Source organism: Jaculus jaculus, chromosome 9, assembly GCF_020740685.1.
Source record: "Jaculus jaculus isolate mJacJac1 chromosome 9, mJacJac1.mat.Y.cur, whole genome shotgun sequence".
NCBI classification, from domain to species: Eukaryota; Metazoa; Chordata; class Mammalia; order Rodentia; family Dipodidae; genus Jaculus; species Jaculus jaculus.
This window is the reverse complement of record NC_059110.1, coordinates 86111124-86133907: the sequence shown is the minus strand read 5'-3', so window position 1 is coordinate 86133907 and position 22784 is coordinate 86111124. Positions and strand designations below refer to the sequence as shown.

Here is a 22784-nt window from a genome sequence, read left to right as displayed (position 1 = left end):
AGTGGAAGAGAGAGAGACCCTCAGAGGGGGTGAGAAAAGCAGAGATCAGGGGAGCCAGGAGTCGTGGCAAAGGAGACAAGCAGGGAACATTTCAAAAGTAACGGGGCCATCAGCAAAGTCACATGTTACCAATAATTCAAGGAACAGAGGACAGAATTACCCATTGATTCTGGCAATATGGAGGGAATAAATGGAGGCTGCCCCAAGACGCCAGTGTGGGACCAGGCGGCTGAGGTGGAAAATGAGTTGGGTGGGGCTCTCAAGAGGGAAGTGTGGATGGTCCACGACACAGATCAGCATAAGACACAAGACAGAGAGCTCCTCCCAGATGTCATCTCTGTGGGATAGTTCTCCATAGACAGAAAAGGTCCAGAAGAAGCCAAAGAAGAGACAAGAGGTTATTACTGAGGGAACAGTTTCTGGGGGACAAGCAGGGATGAGTTCCAAGGCAGGCACAGCGGATGTATTTGTAAAAAAGGTAGGTCACAGGGCTGGAGAGATGGCTTAGCACTTAAGGCATTTGCCTTCAAAGCCAAAGGACCCAGGTTCAATTCCCCAGGACCCATGTAAGCCAGATACACAAGGTGATGCATGTGTCTGGAGTTCGTTTGCAGTGGCTGGAGGCCCTGGTGTGCCCATTCTCTCTTCCCCCCCAACCCCCGTGTGTGTGTCTGCCTCTTTCCCTCTCTTGCTCTCTCAAATAAATAAATAAAAGTTTTAAGAAAAGGTAGGTCACCTCCCAAGACAGGAAGGAGAAGGGGGCAGATGAAGAGAAATCTGAAGATGGCAGACAAAGCGGGAGACTTGATTTTACTGGAGTGTGGAGACAAGGTCATCTGCTAATAAGATGACCTAGTAAAGTGGGGTAGGGACAGATCCGAGGAGAAGAGAATTGCAGAAAGCGATCTTAGTGTCAAGGCCAGGTAAGGAGGGATTTGTGGAAGACATGCTGGGCCATCCCAAGGACCCACCTGAAGACCATGAACCAGTAGGAATTCGGGTACACCGTTGCATATCTTTCTCCCATAGCCCTTGCAAATCCAAAACAAAGAATGCAGCTACCCAGTGGCTGGTCGTTCAGGGTGAAGGCTGGGCAGTGCAGGTGCCATGGGAGGTCTGGGAAAACCGAGGGTGATGAAGGCTGGAAAGAGGAGGAGCTGGGCCATAGTACTAAAGCTGAGCAGGAAGGGAAGAAGTTCAGAATCGCACTGATGGAGCAGACACAGTGGGAGGAGTCTAGACAGGAACGGTTTTGATGAATCCAAGAGCCAGTGTCCTGAGAGAAAGGGAGGTGTGAGACCTACAATGATGCTGTGCTCAGAGAATTAAAGATCCTGGGGCAGGGGAGAGATCTTGGAAGCAGAGTACTTCCAGTTAGACAAGATGTAGCCTGTAGCCATGAGTGAGGGACTTGGATGAAGGTCAAAAAGTCAGTGAGAAGAGGTCAAATGGGATGCTGGCAGGCCTACTATGGATGGTGAGGTCTTTGGAGCTTCTATAAATGTGACTCAGGAGTAAAAGGTGGGACACAAGCAAAGGGAAAGGCTAGGCGTGGCTGTGGACCTTCCTTCCTGGGGCTAGAAAGTGCTCTTCCTTCAGGGAAGCCTCCTAAGGTTTGAGGAACCTTCAGAGTTAGGCCTGAGGCCAGCGCACAGGGAAGGTGGGTTTCTTTGCTCAAGGAGCCCTTTGGCTCTGGGAGTGAAGGTGGCAAGCCTAGAATGACACACACCTTCTGCAGTGATCAATTTGCCATGCTAGGCTGTAAGGAGCATGCAGCCTCATGCTTCCAGTACCAAGGTGGACATGTCCTCTCAACCTCCTCCTAGGGGAGATGCTTCTCCAACCCTTGATGGCTTCCTGTTTCAGGAATCAGATCCTGCAGTGGAAGCCAACACTAAGGGGTCCAGGCACCAGCAGGACTGGAAAGGAGAGTCCTTATCTGCCAACTGGAAGGTCGGGGACTGCTTGCTCTTGCACCATTGTCTGACTTACCAAAAAGCAGACACCCCCAGTTGCAAACTCCAAAGAGGTCGTCTCCTCTCAAGTCCCTATTGCCCATGCCCCAGGCCACCTTCTCCACACTGCTATAGCCTTGCATGACCAGAGCAAGACCTTGAGTCAGAGCCAGCCTGACATTTCTAGAGGAGGAAGGACAGTTTCACCTAGGGGTTTGATGGAGGGAGGGGAATTGCCGGGGGCTTGAGGACCCAGACCTACCCGCTTCTCGTCCACCACAATGTAGTTGCGCCCATGTTTCTTGGTCAGATGTGGGGCCAGGACATCAAAGCGGCGACGAAACTCAGAAAACACCATGTGGTCTGGGTAACCTGGAGAGAGAGAGTATGGGATCCACACTCAGGTCTATCAATGCCTCGCCTCCCCCTGAACAAGAAGAAACTGTGTTGTCTGGAATAGTAGCAAATGCAGAGGTAGGAGGTTCGCCGTGAGTTCGAGGCCAGCCTGAGACTACATAGTGAAATCCAGGTCAGCCTGAGCTAGAGTGAGACCCTACCTCAAAAAAAGGGGGGAGAGGGAGGGAGGGAATTACCATGGGATTTTTTTTTTATAATCATGGAAAATGCTAATAAAAATTAAAAAAAAAAAGATTGGGCTGGAGAGATGGCTTAATGGTTAAGCGCTTGCCTGTGAAGCCTAAGGTCCCTGGTTCGAGGTTTGAATCCCCAGGACCCACGTTAGCTAGATGCATAAGGGGGCGTACGCATCTGGAGTTCATTCATTCGCAGTGGCTGGTGGCCCTGGAGTGCCCATTCTCTCTCTTTCTCTGCCTCAAAAACACAAAGTCTTGTTAAAAAAGTAAACAAATAGGGCTGGAGAGATGGTTTAGCAGTTAAGCACTTGCCTGTGAAGCCTAAGGACTCTGGTTCGAGGCTCAATTCCCCAGGACCCACATTAGCCAGATGCACAAGGGGGCCGCACACATCTGGAGTTCGTTTGCAATGGCTGGAGGTCCTGGTGCACCCATTCTCTCTATCTGCCTTTTTCTCTCTCTATTGGTCACTCTCAAATAAATAAATAAAAATGAACAAAAAAAAAATTAAAAAAGCAGCAGCAGCAGCAGCTGTGTAGAAGGTTCCAGGATGGAGGGACACAGACAGAGGTTGGGGCAGGAAAGGCCCAGGAAAGACAGACAGAGGCAAGGAAGCACAGAGGATCATCAAAACTGCTCTACATCAAGACAGAAAGGTGTAAAAGGGAAGAAACTCCTTTCAAAGGAGGACAACAAGCCGGGCGTGGTGGCACACGTCTTTAATCCCAGCACTGGGGAAGCAGAGGTGGGAGGATCGCTGTGAGTTTGAGGCCACCCTAAGACTACATAGTGAATTCCAGGTCAGCCTGGGCTAGAGTGAGACCCTACCTCGAAAAAAAAAAATTAATAAAAAAAAAATAGAAGGAAGAGAACTCTCACTCAGAGAGGCCTGCAAATTGAGGGTGAGGAGGACAGCTGACCACAGGAAGGCTGGGGCTCTGGGTAATTCTCGGAGATGCTTTCTAGCTCTCCAGGCAAGTACATGACTTTGTGATAATGCAGAAGCCGAAGTCTTGCGGACTCAATAAAGAAAAACAACAGGACATCAGCCGGTTGTGGCGGCGCAGGAAGGTAGGAAATTGCCAAAGAGGCAGAGACAAGAGGATCAGGAAAACAACAGGACATCAAATTATAGTTGAGGCAAAGTCCAAACGCAGGCCTTGGAATCCAGGCCAGCCTCTTATAAACATGCAGCCTTAGCCAGCCACTCCTTTTTTTTTTTTTTTAATATTTTTAAAATTTGTTTTTTTGTTTATCTATTTATTTCAGAGAGACAGACAAGAGAGAGAAAGAGGCAGAGAGAGAGAGAGAGAGAGAGAGAGAGAGAGAATGGACATACCAGGGCCTCCAGCCACTGCAAATGAATTCCAGATGCATGCACCCCCTTGTGCATCTGGCTAATGTGGGTCCTAGGGAATTGAGCCTCGAACTGGGGTCCTTAGGCTTCACAGGCAAGCGCTTAACTGCTAAGCCATCTCTCCAGTCCCTGGCCATTCCACTTCTGAACCTCACTTTATTTTTATTTATTTATTTATTTGAGATAGAAAGAGGCAGAGAGAGACAAATGGGCATGCCAGGGCCTGCAGCCACTGCAAACAAACTCCAGACGCATGTGTCACCTTGTGCATCTGGCTTATGTGGGTCCTGGGGAATAGAACCTGGGTCCTTTGGCTTTGCAGGCAAATGCCTTTACTGCTAAGCCATCTCTCCAGCCTTGAACCTCACTTTCTATTTAGTCATTCGTTTTTATTTTTGTGGTGCTGGGGATGGAGCCCAGGGCCTCATACATGTCAGGCAAATGCTCTACCATGAACTATAGCCACATCCCGTCCCCTTCGTCACCTTCAAATGGGGCCCTAGCCCTTATCCCACGTGGTAGTCAGGGAGATTAAATGAGAAAATATGTGGAAAGCACAGCTTGGGTCACTTGGTGGATGCTCAATGAAATGCAACTTCCCTGTCTTCTGTCCCCTGAAGCAGGATTGTAGAAAGGACTCCTTCACTGCCCCACCTTGACCTTGAGCACTAAGCCAAAGGACCAAAAACAAAACAAAACAACAACAACAACAAAAACCACAACTAGTAATTCTCTTTCCCTGAAGAGTGTCTGGGCTTGAGGTCAGGGTGGGGGTAAGATGGCTCTGGAGCAAGGTCAGCACAGTGGCCAGCAGGAAGTGGCCCCAGCCATGCTAATCTCACTAGAGCTCTATGGAAGGCCAAGAAAGCCACTCCTCCAGATCCACACAATTTCAAGCGAGAAAGAGGTCCTAAGACCAGGTCTGCTACATCTGTCAGCCAAGGAAACTGAGGCCTAAGAGGTGGAGGAACCAGCTTGCCCAAGGTCACGGAGGCTCCAGCTGAGGTAGACCTGGACTTCACACCCGGGCCGCTGACAGCCAGCTGGGGCTCGCTCTGCCACAGTGGCTGGCCAGCTCCGGGAAACCCTCCAGCTGGGAGAAGAGGCTGATGCATGTGCCTGATAATTGAAACAGGAGGCGGGGGGCGCTGAGGGGCCAAGACAAAGTGAGCTATTGATTGTATCTGAATTGCAATTAAATTGATGGGCCAGGATAGCAGGTCTGGACGCCTGGCATCTTAATTAATCATCAGTGCTATCGATGGTGGCTGGGGGCCGGGGGAAGGGGAGTCGGCTGCCTCTGGTCTCCATCGATCTGCTTGTTTGAGTAAAGCACATTGATTTTGGTTCAGAGCGGTAACAATCTGGTTTTGAAATAATAAACACCAACTCCATATCAAGACGTGGGGACAGATCGATGATTTATTTAGAGCAGGGCAGGGAGCCTGTTTCCTGACTTTGGCTGCTGAAGCCCAAAGTGACAGTGCCCATAGGGTTACCTCAAGGGGACCTGGCTGTGGGGGAGTGAGGGTGGGACCCCAGCCTTCATTTCTAGCTGAGACAGACAAAAAAAAAAAAAAGAAAAAGAAAAAAGAAAAAAGCAGAAACCTGCCAACTCCTAACTTCTTTAGCAAACAAAACCCTGCTTGAAAGGATTGACTCAAGCTAGCTTGCCTGGCTGGAATCCAGTTCTGCCACTGTGTGACCTTGGGTATGGTACTTAGCCTCTCTGAGCCCGGGTCTCCTTATTTGGGGATGATAACTGCTCCACCTTCATGAGGTTGTTGTGAATTAATGTGCGCAAGAATAGCACCTGGTGAGCTATAAATACTGTACGGGTAATAACCACTACTGTCACCCCCTGTCCCCTCCGCTAGCCGGGTCCATAAAAAGGGTCTGTTTGACCTTTCTTGGGAATTTTAAGTACTTCAGAGAGATTTAACACCTGGTTTCCCCCTGGGCAGATGGTGCCGAAAGGGCACCAAATCTGCTGCTATGGGTAGAGCTGACCTGCGCAGGCTAGGAATGAAGGGCAGAAGGGGCCTGGAGGAGGAGGGGGCGGCATTAGGGAGGCCACGGAGGAGGGAGAGAAGAGGACTTGAGTGAGGAAGGGAGAGGACGAAGAGAGGAATCACAAAGTGGAAGGCAATAAAGGGACAAGTTGGGTTGGGAATGGTGAAAAGAAAGAACCCACGGGGGCAGGGAGAAAGAAAATGTGAGGAAGGAGGCCGTGAGCTGTCCCAAGACGGGAAGCGGGTGGCAGCGCCCTGCCAGCCCTGTGGGTCTCATCTGGGAGGCAGGGCAGGGTTAGGCCCTCTCCAGGGCACAGCACCAGGAGGTTGAAAGAAAATGCCTCACCTTGACGGTACATGCGCATGGCATCCAGCAGGCGGGAGCCCCGGAGCTGGGCACGGAGCAGGGGCACGTCCAGCTGCAGCAGCCCAGCCTCACAAGGGTCTCCTGGGGGCAGGTCCAACTCGCTGCTGCTGCTGACACGGCGGGAAGATGCAGACCGGGGCTCCCCGGGCCAACCCTCAGCCACAGGCAGGAAACAGTGCACAAAATGCATCTTGGACCTCTTGATGGTGTCGATGAGGGCATCCTGCCAAGAGGAAAGGGACCACCCTCAGTGGGCTCTGATGACCTGTGTGCCCTGTGCTGCCAGCCTCTCCACTCCTCACAGGATAGCAGGTAGCCCATCACCAGACAGGATATGGTAAGCCTGGGCAACTCTTCCCATTCACATAGCAGAAACACTAAGAAGGTGACCCCAGGCTGGAGAGATGGCTCAGCGGTTAAGGTGCTTGCCTTCAAAGCCTAATAACTGGGGTTCGATTCCCCAACACCCATGTAAAACCAGATGCACAAAGTGGCGCATGTGTCTGGAATTCATTTGCAGTGGATAGAGGCCCATTCTGTCTGCCTCTTTCTCTCTCTCAAATAAATAAATAAAACACACATACACACACACACACAAAAGGGGCTGAAGAGATGGCTTAGCGGTTAAGACATTTGCCTGCAAAGCCAAAGGACCCAGGTTCGATTCCCTAGGACCCACGTTGCCAGATGCACAAGGGTGCGCATGCTTCTGGAGTTTGTTTGCAGTGGTTGGTGGCCCCAACACACCCATTCTCTCACTCCCTCTCTCTGCCTATTTCTCTCTCTCTCTCAAGTAAATAAATAAAAATAAAGTGTTTTTCTTTTAAATTGACCCCATGATCTAGGCAATGGATAGCCCGAGGGTGCCGAGTACCTGCCTGCCCAAAGGAAGGATGGGGCCTGGCTGAACACTCACCACCTGCAGCTTAATCTGAATGCACAGCGACTTCTTCTTGACAGCCGCCACACCAGTGGTGAAGGTCTTCCGCATGCTGGTGGCCCGGCGCAAGGCCAGCTGGGAGCCACCCTCCAGTCCCGCTACAGAGCCCGAGAGCACCGTGGCACTGCCAGCTCGACCCAGAAATAGGTTGCTGATGATCTTTCTGCAGGAGGTGGGAGGACAAAGAAGAGTAAAGAGTCACAATCACGGAGACGAAGAGGTCCACACCAAACCACCCCCATATGGCTGTTGCCAGAGTCCTGGGTCATCTTAGTGGGGGTAGCATGACCCATACTCAATAGAGAAATTGGGGGCAAAGAAAATCCAAGGTTGGCAGAAGCCAAAGAGTGGGCCAGCAGCCAGGGATCAGGAATCAGGGATCAGGCAGAGAGATCAATCCACTCATTTCCCTCACCAAGGACGCAGAGGGCAGAGTGTCTCCAGTGTAGAGTTTAACATACTATATGTTCTACTAATTTTGCATCTCCTGCTCATTACCTTCCCCTATCACACTAGAACAAACTCCACAGGGCAAGGGAATGTGCTATCTTACTGCATCTACAAGGCCCTGTAGCAGACAGGGTGTCAATAATCAGCGATGGCTTGAAATAATGGATGACAGGGCTTATGTGATTGTGGGGTTTCTGAGATGCATGCTTATTTTCCTTATTTTTTTAAAAAAAATTTACTTGAGAGAGAAGGAGGCAGATAGAGAATAGGCACGCCAGGGCCTTCAGCTACTGTAAATGAACTCCAGACACCTGCACCACTTTGTGCATCTGGCTTATGTGGGCTCTGGGGACTTGAACCCGGGTCCTTTGGCTTTGTAGGCAAATGCCTTAACCACTAAGCCATCTCTCCAGCCCTAATTTTTTTTTTTTTTCCTGAGGTAGGGTCTCACTCTAGCTCAGGCTGACCTGGAATTCACTATGGAGTCTCAGGGTGGCTTCGAACTCACAGCAATCCTCCTACCTCTGCCTCCCACGTGCTAGGATTAAAGATGTGCACCACCACGCCCAGCTTCAGCCTTATTTTCTTATATTTAAGACAGGTTCTCATGTAGTTCAGGCTTACTTCAAACCTGCTATGTAGCCAAGGATGACTTTGTTCCTCCTGCCTCCACCTCTCTAATGGGATTACATATGACAGCAAGTCCATTACTGTGGAAGTTTCTAAGGCCCCTTCATCTTCTCTGAAGAGTATGAGGATGCCATTCAAATTGAAAACTAAAAGCACCTCCAACCTTCTCTCTTTCCCATCTCCATCCTAGGAGGCCACTCCAATGTCTTCTAGGCCAGCTAGCCTTGGCTATTGCCCCTGAGAGACTAGAGGCGATCTACCTCGCTGGTGAGGGGCCTCTGAGACCTTCAGGGGAAGGGGACCAGAAAACAGTTGTGCAGACAGAATATGGGCAGAGTGAGTGATGGCCTTACTTTTGGGAATCCTGCAGGAGCCGAGGGGCATTCTGGGTGGCAGGGTTCTGCTTGGTGTAGCTCAGCCAGCCAGCCATGTTGTACTCCACCCAGCTGGTGCCATGGTTGTGGCCCAGGAGGAAGTGGCGTGGCTTGCTGCTGCGCTGAAGGGGACTCTGGCCTGAAGGTGGGAAAAGCAAGGAGGTTCAGATTGTCAGGGAACAAACACACGGCCTCAGGGCTCAGGGTGTCAGGGTACAAGCACACGGCCTAGGGTTTTTGGGGTGCCACGTGGCTCCATACATTCTTGTCCTCTAATGAGGAACCAGAGCGGCTATCCTCCAGGGACGTCTCCTACCTTTTTTGTCACCTTCCTGGGGGCCATAATAGGAGAAAAGGCGTTCCAGAAGGGTGTCTTCCGTGGCCCCAGGCACCAGCGCCTCTTCTTCTAGTAGCCATAGCAGACCCCTCGCCTCATCTGCATGAGCCAGGGAGCGTACCTATGGAGAAGGACCCAGATCTCGCCTTGCCATGTTGAGCTGACCTCAAGGAGCTTCCCCCGCACCAACCACAGCTACATATTCATGCGCTGCTCACTGCTGACATCTTGTGGAGGAGGTGGGCAGTGAAGAGAAAGGGCTGAGAAAGAACTGGAAGAACCCATAGAGAGTTGACTGGGATTTAGGGTGCAAAGGCACCTAAGAGGGAGGAGTCTTCTAAGGCGCACACAGGCTCCCTCATCCTCACCCCTCAGAGGGCGCCAGGGCCTTGGGTTATCCCCATGTTGCCCTCTGTCCTTGGGAGATTTAGCGGGACAAAGTTTGCACTCCTCCACAGAGTGAGAGCCGCAAGGAAGCTCTCTGTAGGTGACAACTGTGGGGTTAACGCTGGGCCCCCAAGAGAACTCAGAGAGTATCCAGATTGCTGTCGGCTATCAACTCCAGGACCACAGTCTGAAGCAGGTGACCTGATGGAGGTAGTGGCTGACGGAAACAGACTGTGGCGAGCTAGAAAAGAAGTGACCCAGGCTGGAGAGATGCCTTAGTGGCTAAGGCACTGCCTATTAGCCCTAAGGATCCAGGCTCAAATCCCCAGGATCCACCTACACCAGATGCACAAGGTGGCATATGTATCTGGAGTTCATATGCAGCAGCTGGAGACCATGACATGCCCATTCTCTCTTTTTCTCTCACATAATTGATAAATAAAAATAAAAATTTTAAGGCCGGGAGTGGTGGCACACACCTTTAATCCCAGCACTCAGGAGGCAGAAGTAGGAGGATTGGGAATGGAGAGATGGCTCAGCAGTTACGCGCTTGCCTGTGAAGCCTAAGGACCCCTGTTCGAGGCTTGATTCCCCAGGACACACGAAAGCCAGATGCACAAGGTGGTGCATGCTTCTGGCGTTCGTTTTTAGTGGCTGGAGGCCCTGGCGCGCCCATTCTCTCTTTCTCTCTGCCTTTCAATGCATGTCACTCTCAAATAAATAAATAATAAACAAACAACAGAGGTAGGACGATTGCCATGAGTTCCAGGAACCCTGAGACTACATAGTGAATTTCAGGTCAGTCTGAGCTAGAGTGAGACCCTACCTCAAAAAATCAAAAAATAAATAAATAAGTAAATAAAATTTTAATTTTTTTGTTTATTTTTATTTATGTGAGAGCAACACACACAGAGAGAGAATGGGCACACCAGGGCCTCCAGCCACTGCAAATGAACTTCAGATGCATGTGCATCTGGCTTACACGGGTCCTGGGGAATCAAGCCTCAAACTGGGGTCCTTAGGCTTCACAAGCAAGTGCTTAACCACTAAGCCATCTCTCCAGCCCAAAATAAAAATTTTAAAAAAAGAAGCTGGGCATGGTGGTGCACACCTTTAATCCTAACACTCAGGAGGCAGAGGTAGGAGGATCACCATGAGTTCAAGGCCACCCTGAGACTACATGGTGAATTCCAGGTCCATCTGGACTAGAGTAAGACCCTACTTTGAAAAACCGAAAACAACAAAAGTGTCTCCATCTGAAGGGAATGACTGTCACTCAGCTGCAGCCACTTGGTGTCCTGGATTAGAACACAGAACTATTGTCGGTAAGCCCTCTGGTTTTTCAAGTGAAGGTAGAAATGGTGGATTCTGATTTCTAATACCCTAGAAAGACCAAGTAAACTCAGCCCGAGGCCATATTGGGTCCTAAGGAGTCTTGTCATCTTTTTTTTTTTGTTTGTTTGTTTTTCAAGATAGGGTCTCGCTCTAGCTCAGGCTGACCTGGAATTCACTATGTAGTCTCAGGGTGGCCTCGAACTCATAGTGACTCTCCTACCTCTGCCTCCCGAGTGCTGGGATTAAAGGTGTCTTTTCTGTGCAACTCCGTTGTCTGCCTTGAGCAGGAAGAACTACCTATACCCCATTTTGCCTTGGCCTTTAGACTTAGGCCTTAGAGGACAAGAAAAATATGAGAAAGGTGCTGTTTTTCTTTTTTAGCTCAGCTGCCCACAACTCCACCCCATTGGTGGGTGTGGGCATGACTACCAGAGGAAACAGAAGGCGGCCACAGTACTCGAGTGGCTGGAGGTGAGTGGCGGAAAGGAACAGGAGCTATCAGACGGCAGGAGGCACTGCGAAACCCTGCCCCAGAGACGTAGTTGCCTGACCCAAGGCCCATCAAACAGCAGAGACCCAAGAAGGGAAGGTGCCAAATTGCCTCCCAACACACATCTGCTCTCTCCTGCTCACGAGACACACGGACGAGTTCCACTCACTCCCGACTCCAGGGAGGCTACCCAAGAGCCCAGGTGTCAGGAGCAGGAAATCCACCACCTTCCCTAGGGAGCGTTGGTATTTGGACACTTTAAGCCTTTGTCCCCAGGGATAGGGCCTCACACCTGTGCTGGCCCAGAAGGCCCTCACTTCACAGAAGCGGGAGAGCCAGGTGGAAATCTAAGCAGAGTAGGGGCTTTGACATCCCAGCAAAAAATATCACTGTCCAAAGAAGCACTAGCTGCAAGTCCCCTAACTGAAGACAAGCAGCAAATGCCAAGTGCTCATGAGGTCAGCTAGTGCTCCAGGCAGCAAGGTGCCCGAGAAACTAGTATAAAAGATGGCAGAGCCAATCCCCAAGGGCGCGAGGGCTCGAGTTCATGGTGGCTTCACTCGAGGCATTTAAAAGTTTTTTTTTTTTTGTTTATTTTTATTTGAGAGTGACAGACAGAGAGAGAAAGAGGCAGAGAGAGAGAGAGAGAGAGAGAGGAGAGAGAGAGAGAATGAGCATATCAGGGCCTCCAGCCACTGCAAATGAACTCCAGATATGTGCGCCCCTTGTGCATCTGACTAACGTGGGTCCTGGGGAATGGAGCCTCGAACCAGGGTCCTTAGGCTTCACAGGCAAACGCTTAAGCACTAAGCCATCTCTCCAGCCCCACTTGAGGCATTTTAAAGGTTGACACTGTTTCCCAGTTTGGGCTGGGTGTTGCCTCCTTGCCCCATTCTGCTAGGCTTATCTGTCCTCTCCATGGGGACAGTAGGCATGAATGACTATGTCATTTGGGTCCAGGTACTCACTCCCAAGCAGCAGACACCAGGGTTCTTGGCAGATACACCAGAGTCTCAGCCAGCCACAGGACAGGGCCTGAGCCTCAGCTGGTGGGGAAGGACGGGTATCTTCCTGCCTGCCTGGGACACTGTCCACAGGGGCTCCCCAGTGCACCAGACAGAAGAATGCCACCTCTGAGTTAGACTGAGTTCCAAGGGGCAGAGCCCCGAGGTCACGTAGGACGTGGTGTCTGAGTGTGGCCCTGATGCCCTCTCTCGGCATGCAGTTGTAGCCACAGCAGCAGCTCAGCCCAGGAAGGTACAGAGCCAGTGGAATGGGAGAGAGGTGAGGTTAACCCAAGCACCTCTGGTATTCCTACCAGGGACTGGTGGGAAGCCTGGTCCACAACGGCTACGGAGTCATCTGTGGCTGGCTCCAAGTCATCAAATGCCACCTCGATGTTTTCCTAGGAAGGAAAGTAAAGTACATGGGGCCACAAATGGGGTGCAGTCATAGGAACATGTTGGGTAGGGCTTCTGGGGACAGCAAGTCCAACTTCCTTCTTGTCCCATGCAGGCCTCCCTAACAATATCCTGAAGGATAAGCTGCTCCTCACGTCCCAAGGTAACACACAGTAAAGTTCTCACAACCTCCTCTTATATTAAGCTTTTACATTCCGCTGTTATTCGCATCAGTTGATTAGGTAATGGAGATCAAGCCTACTCTCCATTTCACACAATCATCCCCTGAACAGGTAAAGAATTGGCATGTTCCTCTGGAGTCTTCTCTCATCCAAGATAAATATCCTCAGCTCATTCCACTCTCCTCCACAGGAGGAAGGATTTCCAGAACTCATCCCGTCCCAGAGGGCCTTTCAGGGAAGGGCCTGAATTAACCAACCACCATCCTAACAGATGGGAACAGGGGACAGGGAGGCTGGGTCCAAGACTACTCGGAGGCAGTAACTGCAGTGTGGCAATTCACAGGCTGAGGAAGAAGCCTCAAAGAGGATCAAGGAGGGCTCCCAAAGCACCCCCACACTCATATGCTTCCTGGAGTGCGGATTCTCCACAAAGTAAGAATGCAGCCAAGGCCAAGGGCCAGGACAGGATTTCCACTCCAGAAATCAGGGAGAGAAAACAGGAGGATGTGGAGAGCTGGGAAGGAGTGCTGCATATCTGTGGAGTTCCCCCCGCCCCCGCTGCAGTGCCTTGGCCAGAAGATGAGGCGGGAGCCAGGCAGCTACCTCCTTGTATCTTTCCAGTTCCTGCAGGAACGTGCGCTCATGGAAGAGCCTCTGAAGCCTGTCCTGGGCATAGTTGTGGCACAGCTCCTCGAAGGAGGCTCCACGGGCTGACCCTCCCTGCTCAGGGTTCTGGAAGCCTGGCGTGTCCACAATCATCATGGAGCAGAGCGAGTGCTGGCTGGACTTGAGAGCCCTATGTGGAGACAGCCTGGGTCAGAGCTGACCGGGACACTACCACAGAGCCGGCCCCACTGCTCTGCCTGGAGCCAACGGCAACCCTCCTCCCTGCCAAAGTGCCCAGGGCACTGGAGAGGAGGGCCTGCCTCACAGCCCATGGGAACAGTGAGCCCTCTGCTGGTGGAGGAGGGCCCTGCCTCAGCCAGAACACAAAGGCATCAAGGCACAAAGGCCTCAAGCCCGTCTCTGCCAAAGAAGGAAGCGAGGAGCGCCTGGGCTGTGCCTGACACTCACCTGTTCGCCAGGGAGATGAGGAGGGTAAACAGCTCACTGTAGAGGCCCGATGCCATGCCCTCCAGGCACTCCAGAGCACTCAGTTTGGTGCCTGTGGGCAAAAGGAGCGGCTAAGTTCCCCAGTCACCTGCCCAGAAATGCTCCCTACTGCCTGGCGTGTTGGCACACACCTATAATCTCAACACTTGGAAGGCAGCTGCAGGAGGATCGCCATGAGTTCAAGGCCACCCTGAGACTATGTACTGAATTCCATCCAGGTCAGCCTGGGCTAGAATGAGACCCTATCTTAAAAAAAGAAATGATCCCTACCCACTATGTCAGCGTGGAGACCTGGGGCTAGGCCTTCGCACAGACAGCATCCATTCAGCCCATGGACGCTCCCAGACAGGGCCTCCCGATCCACCCACCCAGGTACCTGTGCCCTCTCCCAAGCTGTTCTCCTCTGGGCCCTGGCGGAAGGAGGTGGAGCGTTGCAAGGTGCCACCTTTGAGCTGGTGCTTGAAGATGGCCGAGGACAGCTCTTCCAGGCTGCAGCCCAGCAGGTACGCAGCCTTTTGGGCCCATTCATGGCGGGCGAACTGCTTTCGTCCACCTGTGGAGTAGACAGAATGATCTAGTATCTCTTTCTTTCTCCTTGGACCAAGTAATGACCATTTGGCTTACTCCCCCATGGGATGGAGGAGTAAGCATCTTCTAGATGCAAAACCAGCCCCCAGTGACATCACGTGGGCTTCACGTGGGAACAGAACAGCCAACAGCTGCCCGTACTTTGTGTCCCTTGGGGGTGGAAAGAAGGCACAAATCCTGAATGAGGTGGTAACTCCAGGGGCTGCTGCCAGAGAGCGAAAATCCGTCTGGTCCAAAAGATGCCCAGTTTGGTTGGGAAGAGCAGGGTCAGAGGGTGAGCAGACGCCTCTGGGATGAGCGCAGGCACCACACAGGCCCGAGGGGGACTTAGCTGGAGGGTGAACTAGTGCCTGCCCTTCCCTGGACACATTAGGACCCCCTCTCTTCTGCTTCTTACACAGACACTTTGATGGCTCAATAGAGCCCCAGGGGAAAGGGAACAGCCCACACAGACATATGCGCCTCAGCCAGCATGTGTCTAATCACAGCAATCAGGGAAAGCTAACAAGAAACGAGGTTTTACCTTCAGCAGCTTCTGTAAGGCAAAGGACCAGCATGCAGCATGCAAAGAAAAACAGTGTGTTAGCAAACAGTCATCAACTGAGCCCGCCAGGCCCGCGGGAAGGGATTGTGGGAGGCAGGGCTTTATGAAGATGAGCAGGCAAGAAAACATGACCACATCCAGCCCTGGAGACAACAACACTCACAGTCTCAAAGGAGGATGTTTGAGGGTATCATCACACTGACACACAGAAAGACACCCACAAAGATGTCTTACAGCACACACACACACACACACACACACACACACACACACACCACACACGCGCGCGCGCACGCGGCCCTAGAAAATACTGGAAGCTCTCTGTTCAGCATCAGAGTGCCCCACCTATAGTCACATCTCAGGAGGGTCAGAGGGAATGTGGTCTTGAACCTCTCAGAGTGAAAAAACTGCTCTCAAGACAGCCACATGCCCGTGCACCCTCCCACCCAGGTGGGCTGAAGGCCACCTCTTTAACCCAGAGATGTTGTCTTTTGGCACAGGTGCCAATCCAATAAGGTGCCCATAAGGAGCCAAACACCCAGACACCTGTTCCCATGCACCCACCACCATCAGTGCTACCAAACCACTGCTGAGCAGCCTGGGGCTCCTCCCATCCCCAAAGAAGACACAGCCAAAGCCAGAGTGATGTTCAGAGCCCCTTTTCTGAGGCTGCAGGGGAAAAGGCTGAAGAGCCCCTTAAATCGCGGCTCTCTAATGCCATCTGTGAGGAAGCCAGCCGCTCTCATAAGCCAGACAGAGCCTTCTACAAGCAGGGAGCCCAAGTGCAGAAGCGGCAGCCCATCCATCGCCAGGTGTCTGCTGCCCCCTAGTGGCCTCCTGGCATGCAAGAGGAAGAGCCGCCACTATCAAACCAGCAGAAGGGAAAGATGGGGAAACTGGTCTGAGGAAGCCCCAGGAAACATGCCTCATGGGAGGCTTCCCGAGAGGCTCCAGATACCTTCGCAAAGCAGGAAGGAGAAGCAGCTATTCTGGGGACTCCAGGAAGCCCCACAGCTAGCAGGATCCCCTTCTGCCCTCAAGCTGGGTCTTCTCCTTAGACCAGTCCCCTGTGCTCTAAGACAATGAACCCAGTCCCCTGAGAACCCAGGGAAAACACCCAGACAGGGCAGGCAGCCCCTACACCCCCAGGCGGGCCAAGGTCAGTTACCCGCTTGCTCCTCAAGGGCCTCTGTCAGGAAAGGAACAAGAAGGAGAGTCATTCCAGGGGGCTGCTAGGAGGCACTGCCTTCTACCATCTCTCCACCCGGCATCTCAGCCACCCACTCCTCACAGTGCCCCAGTTCTTCCTGGTCAGGCCAGACCTTGGGCCATCATTGGCCAAGATGCTTCTCCAGCCTTCTGCTCTGATGTAAGGGTCTGTGGTGGGATATAACCCAGAGGCGTGGGGGTGGGAGGGGTGAGCAGGTCTGGTAACAGCTGGGTCTGTGCGACACAAGGACAAACCACAAGGGAGTAGGCCCCTACAAGGCTTTTCCAGTGGCAGGGTAGGCTGCAGGTTACCTTTGGTGGCTCCGGCGGCTCCCAAGTGGTAGATGGCAGCCAGGATGAGCCAGCAGGCCTTCTGCTCATCAGGGGAGATGGCCAGCACCTTCATGGCCGTCTGCAGCTTACTGAACTGCTGGGCTGCCTTCTGCTTCTCCTCGGGCTGCAGGGCAGATGTGCATGCCAGCTCCAGATAGTACAGGGCTTCCCTCCCAGCATGCCCCAAACTGCTGGACCTTTTACCCAACGGGCACCACCTGCCCCAGGAGGCTCCTCCTCCTGGACTCCCAGAGTCCAGCACTGCCAACCCGGTGCCCACAGGCCAGCACTCACCTTGGCCAGTGGCACAATCCCAAACACATTGTTCTCTGCCAGGTGGTTCAGGTGGAGCTCTGTCCTAGGGGTACAAATGCGTCAGCAGGGGGGGGCTTTTGGTCCCCAGGCCAAGGCCATGTCCTTCCCAGGTCGGAGACAGATGACATAACTTTGAGACTGTGGCTTCTGTCTGCCCATCATCTTAATCATCCAGCCAGATTTTCCACCTTTCCTAATTGGGTTGGATGCTTGGGCAGAGCCCCAGCCTCCCTAGCAGAGGAGGTCCAGCCAGACCACTGTCTACAGGGCAGGTCTAGCCAGGACAGATTGTGGTCCCTTACTTCTCTGGTAAGAGAAGACCTGAAGAGGACTTCGGGGCTGCATGCTCCGCCTTATCAGTTCCCCTCGTCCAGTGAGCAGGCAGCCAGTGTGAAGATGTACACGGAAGAACACGGTAGGGGGAGCCAACAAGCATGAAGGCACTGGGAAAGGCTCGTGCCTTTAGTCCCAAAGCAGAGTCAGAAAGGCTCAGCCCACAGGAGCCGTGTGGCCACAAGAAAGTCATCCACCACCTGTGTCTATGTGAGCTGTCTCCCCCAAAACCTCGTTTCTTGGGTAACAGAGATCCCTGAACACTGAAGGGTCAGTTGTGTCCCTTTCCTACAAACAAGGCTCTAGGATCCAGGGCCAAGGAGTTTCTGAAGGGCAGGACTGGAGTCTTGCCCTTCTCACCATCCCCAGGCCCAATACCCAGGAGGCAATGGACACATGGAACAGTGTGGGCAAGAAGGTGGGAAGGCCCAGGAGTCCAGTCAGTGGACAAGAGGCCAGAGCCGCCTTGGGGCACTCTCTGTCCTGTCTCACCTGAGGGTGCCATCGCCACAGGCCAGCAAGTAGTAGAAGACGTTGAAAGCGGCCTCGCTGGCCGGGCGTCGGGCCACGCGCAGCTTCTCCAGCAGCATGGTCTGTGGCACAGCAGGGGTGAGGAAGGAGGCTGGCCGCAGTCTCGCTCCTCCCACCCCACAGCACGCGGGACCAGCTCCTGACTCTCCAGGCCTTAGAAACCGGGAGCTGCATCTTATTCTCTGCGTGCTCACCGGACACCAGGTCACCCCATGGCCAAATGAGGCAGAAGATAACCCCTGGCTTCTGGAGAGGACCCCAACCACCCCGTCCAGTGCCTGGGAACCAGCCTTACTGAGACAGTGCAAGCTTGTGGGAAGAAATATCACTTAGCACAGGAGGGGATCAGGATGGCTGGGCCTTATATTACTGAGAAGTGGTCCTCTGCTGGGACACCAGCCTGAGAGAAGGTTCTGAGCAGAGTGGGCGCAGTGAGGAATTCAGCAGAGGGCCAGGAGGGAGAAGGGAGCTGGGCAGGAGACCTGGAGGGCAGGATGGGAACAGCACAGGCCAGGCCTGCCTAGGCAAGACCTGCATTTCACCAGAGTGGAGTTATGTGAATGAGGCATCACAGAGCTAGAGACTGGCATCTAGGGTATTAAACCAGGGGCCCAGTACTACTCCCTTGGCCTGGGCAGTGCCCCTCACCTGAATAGAGGCTGAGGCCACCTGGCCAGCTTGGTCAAAGTCCAGGGAGAGGATCTGGGAGAAGCGAGTGGCATTGCCATTCATGATGGTGGGGCTGTTCCCAAAGGCTTCCAGGAGGGTGTACAGAGCCTGCCACTTCTCCACTGGAGAACACACGTCCAGGGAACATCAGGAAGACTGAGGGCAGCTCACCCCCAGCCATGGGCTCTAGACTACAACTGACCAGGGCTTCAAGGGGGTAGAGAACCCAGAGAGGTAAAGAGTCCTCCCCCCACACATACCCCCGCTTGCCCCCTCACCAGAAAACACTTTGCTTGCGCTAGTGCCTGTGATGGTAGCAAGGTATTGCACAAGATGCTGACAGCTGGTGGTCTTGCCACTGCCACTACTGCCTAGAAGGATGATGGACTGGTCCTGGCGACTCATCAGCATTGCCCTGTAGGCAGTCTGGGCCACGGCATAGATGTGGGGTGCCATGTCCTCTCGCCGACACCCCTTGAACATGTGCATCACCTTCAACAGGAGAGAGATGGTGGGAAGTGGGGAGGCTATAGGCTGACCTCACCTGGCCTCACCTCCAAAGGTGCCCAAGGGCTAAGGCCATGCATGGAAACAGAGATACCAGCCAAGTCCTGCACTCCATTAAAAGTCACAGGAGGGCTGGAGAGATGGCTTAGCAGTTGAGGCGTATGCCTGCGAAGCCTGAGGAGCCAGGTTTGATTCTCCAGGTCCCACATAAGCCAGATGTACATGGTAGTGCATGTGTCTGGAATTCGTTTGCAGTGGCTGGAGGCCCTGGCGTGCCCATTCTCACTCATTCTTTCTCTCTTTCTCTCTCTGTTTGTCTCAAATAAATAAGTAAAATATCTGGGCGTGGTGGCGCACACCTTTAATCCCAGCACTTGGGAGGCAGAGGTAGGAGGGTTGCTGTGAGTTCGAGGCCACCCTGAGACTACATGGTGAATTCCAGATCAGCCTGGGCCAGAGTGAGACCCTACCTCAAAAAAAACCAAACAAACAATAATAAATAAATAACTTAGATAAACAAAATTTTAAAATAATTTCTTTAAAAAGTCACATGAGGGCTGGAGAAATGGCTTAGTGGCTAAGCGCTTGCCTGTGAAGCCTAAGGACCCCGGTTCGAGGCTCAACTCCCCAGGACCCACGTTAGCCAGATGCACAAGGGGCACACGCATCTGGAGTTTGTTTGCAGTGGCTGGAAGCCCTGGCACGCCCATTCTCTCTCTCTTTCTCCCTCTCTGACTCTTTCTCCCTCGGCCTCAAATAAGTAAGTAAAAATAAAATAACAAAAAAAAATTTTTTTTAAAGTCACATGAGGTCCTTCTGCCCCACCCTTTGAATGGCACCTCTTCCTAAGGTCAACTGTGAGAGAGGGCAAGATCCCAGTGGACCGCCAAACAGGAGGAGTCCAGAAATGCAGGAGAGTAGGGAGAGTCCATAAGTCAGTACAAGGGTCTAGAGAAACGCACACCTTCTCTGAGTATACAGCAGGGGCCCCACGGGGGCTGAGGACGAGCAGGCTGGGGCCAGCATAGGTGTGCAGCAAGCTCGCACCGTAGCGCTGGCGCAGCGTGTGTAGGACGCTGGACTCGTTGAGGTACACCAGGGAGGCCAGGTCTTCTAGACGATCGCAGGAGGGAGCATTAGCCTGGGCAGAACAGGCAGGTGGAAAGCGACAAGTCAATGCCATCGCCATCCCAGGGGCAGGCCTGCCCTGTTCACACCCTCCCTCATCAACAGCCTCCTGCCGACCTTCTCCACATCATCCTCATCCACATCCAGGATGGCTCCATCATGGTCAAGTTTCACGCGCACCTTCCCCTCAGGTAGGCTGAGCTCCTCCGATTTGAGTTGGCTGGCTACAGAGCGAGCATAGTTGGGCGTGGGTCTGGGAAGCCATTGTTCTCCTCCTTCAGCCCCCCTGTTGGTCCTGCCCGCCTCCCCACGAGGTCACCAGCCTGTCCACACGGACCCCAGCCACAGCCAGAGGTAGAGTTGCACCCCACACCGGCCCTGAGCAGTGTTCCGGCACCTGTGCCCAGCTTCCTGACACTCACCCAAGGAGAAGCCATCTTTGTGGACCAACCACACCTTCTCGGTCTCATACCAGGCCTCTTCAGCTGCAATCTGCTCTTCGGTCTTGGCCTACAGGAGGGAGGGAAGGCATAAATAGTCAGACCCGGCCCTGGAAGACAGAGACAAGGACAGCAGGAACCAGGAGACAAGGGAAGAAAAGGCCCTAACTTTAAGTTACACAGTGAGCCACAGGGTAAGGAAGCAGCAGTGAGGTAGCAGACACAGAGCACGGAGATGTCGCAGGTGTCAGGGGAGGAGGGTAGGGAGGCCAGGAGGCAGCGATGATTCCGAGAAAGCGTGACAAAGATGATGAGCAAAGGGACTGTAAGGGACACGAGGAGCAGACCACAGGAGAAGAAGCCACTAGGTTCCACCCGAGCTGCTTTGCTCCCTCCTCCTGGGAGAGCCTGTGGGATCGGGATCCGACCCAAGCCCCAAATCCCGGGCCACACTCGTGGGTTCTTTTCATGCCCAATGACAACTTCTTCCCCCAGGCCGGGAAAGGCCATGTCCTTTGTCCTTTTAGAGCTCTGCAGCATGGTTTACAAAAGAAGAAAACCCTCGTAGGTGGTAGTACTTGCACAGAACTGGTGGGCACACGAATGCCACACAAGGGCCCAGGGCAGCACGGCCACAGCCACAGCCCTGGTGTGTGAGTCACAGGAAGGACTTGTACGCCACACGGAAGGGCACAGGCATGGATGTGATGGCGCTAGAAGCCCCCGGGGTCTCTGTCAGTTACCAATCAGAAAGAAGCATTCATAGACATTGCCGGGGCATGGGGGCTACCAAACCTGTCACCCTCTAAGGACACTTGAGCTGACTCAGGAGAGGAGTCCAACTTCCATGACCTATCAAGCTCCTTCTATGTGATGTGTAGGCAAAATGGCAGCAAGGTCACCCACGGTGCCCAGGGGACGCTGGCCTCCCCAGAGGCACAGAGCAGACGCAAGCGAGCTCTAGTTCCAATACTCTCTGAAGATCCCCGGCTGGGACTCTCCCAGAGTCCTTTACCGTAGGCATTCCTTTCTCACAAGACTCAAGGCTGAGGCAGGGACACTGCCTTGTGGCAGTGACCCCTGGGAGAGGGACAGCAGAATTACAAGAACACATAATCAGAAGTACTGTATGTTCTTTGTTACATTTCTTAGATTTGAAGGGAAAGAGGATCTGGGTACTCCTCCCAGTTTAGATTCTGGCTGTGGACAGATAACCTGCTCCAGTGTAGGGCAGCCCTTTCCCCATCTATGGAACAAGAGGACTGCGCCACACCAGGGCACCCAGATCTTTGGGATCCTTCAGTAAAATGATCACAACAGGCTATCAAATGAGTGAGACCCTAACCTTAAAAACAACACAAGGAGCTGGGCGTGGAGGCGCACGCCTTTAATCCCGGCACTTGGGAGGCAGAGGTAGGAGGATCACTGAGAGTTCTAGGCCACCCTGAGACTACATACTGCATTCAGGTCAACCTGAGCTAGTGTGAGATCCTTGAAAAACCAACAACATATTCTTTTATTAGGTTTTTTTTTTTTTTTTCAAGGTAGGGTCTAGCCCAGGCTGTCTAGTCTCAGGCTGGCCATGAACTCACAGCAATCCTCCTACCTCTGCCTTGCGAGTGCTGGGGTCAAAAGCATGCGCCACCATGACAGGCCAAATGAGCACATTCTATAGGTCAGGCATTAAGAGTGACTCAAAGGGCTTAACTTCTTCAGAGCTGATCTGAAAACAGATTTCTCAAACTGGCCAGGAGGTGGAGACAGAGACTGGGAGAGGAAAGGAACAACACAATCCTTTTGGCTTTTTCTCCCCAGAGCCCAGCAGGGCTCAGCACCTAGACATCAACAAGCCCTTGGGCTCCAGTGGCTGAGAACCACGTGACGCCAAATGGTTGGTGATGCTCCCCTCCCGCCCCTGGCCTCAGCCCCGGCACTGCCTCCTGTGAGACCCGCAACACAGGGTGAGAGCCTGGAGGGAGCAAGGCCTTACACTCCAGCAAGAGGCCCGAGCACAGACACCAGCCCAGTGCAAGCTGGGGGCGGTGGGTGTTCAGCGGAGGAAGCAGAAGAGGGTTCCTGGGAGGTGCACAAGCACCCTACCTGGCTGTGGGCAGGAGAGGCGGCCTCAGGGTCCAGCTGTCAGCAGCAAGCAAACAGAGAGAAAGAGAGAAGGGGGGGGGGGGAGAAAAGGGTTGAAGACAGGTAGACGACTACATATAAACCCCGGGGCCAGTGGGCCAGCACTCTCCAGCTGCCCAAGATGCA

The 22784-nt window shown here is 53.0% G+C and overlaps 1 protein-coding gene across 6 annotated transcripts in view; it reads right to left on the bottom strand.

Moving 5' to 3' along the window:
* The window catches only part of Myo18a (myosin XVIIIA), a 104479-nt gene that overhangs the window by 32248 nt on the left and 49447 nt on the right, over positions 1-22784 (bottom strand). For 2 of the 6 annotated variants that reach the window (XM_045159461.1, XM_045159463.1), the window contains exons 2-20: positions 22620-22655; positions 20502-20589; positions 20197-20303; positions 19916-20092; positions 18723-18936; positions 18424-18566; positions 17737-17837; positions 16891-16954; positions 16576-16720; positions 15034-15045; positions 14299-14475; positions 13884-13974; positions 13413-13605; positions 12546-12632; positions 8995-9136; positions 8658-8817; positions 7201-7387; positions 6264-6507; positions 2218-2327 (exon numbers count right to left, since the gene is read on the bottom strand). In XM_045159461.1, coding sequence (XP_045015396.1) covers positions 2218-2327; positions 6264-6507; positions 7201-7387; positions 8658-8817; positions 8995-9136; positions 12546-12632; positions 13413-13605; positions 13884-13974; positions 14299-14475; positions 15034-15045; positions 16576-16720; positions 16891-16954; positions 17737-17837; positions 18424-18566; positions 18723-18936; positions 19916-20092; positions 20197-20303; positions 20502-20589; positions 22620-22655 — 2478 coding nt within the window. The remainder of the gene's footprint in view (positions 1-2217; positions 2328-6263; positions 6508-7200; positions 7388-8657; positions 8818-8994; positions 9137-12545; positions 12633-13412; positions 13606-13883; positions 13975-14298; positions 14476-15033; positions 15046-16575; positions 16721-16890; positions 16955-17736; positions 17838-18423; positions 18567-18722; positions 18937-19915; positions 20093-20196; positions 20304-20501; positions 20590-22619; positions 22656-22784) is intronic. The other 4 variants (XM_045159462.1, XM_045159464.1, XM_004664633.2 and 1 more) reach the window with 2 other exon arrangements.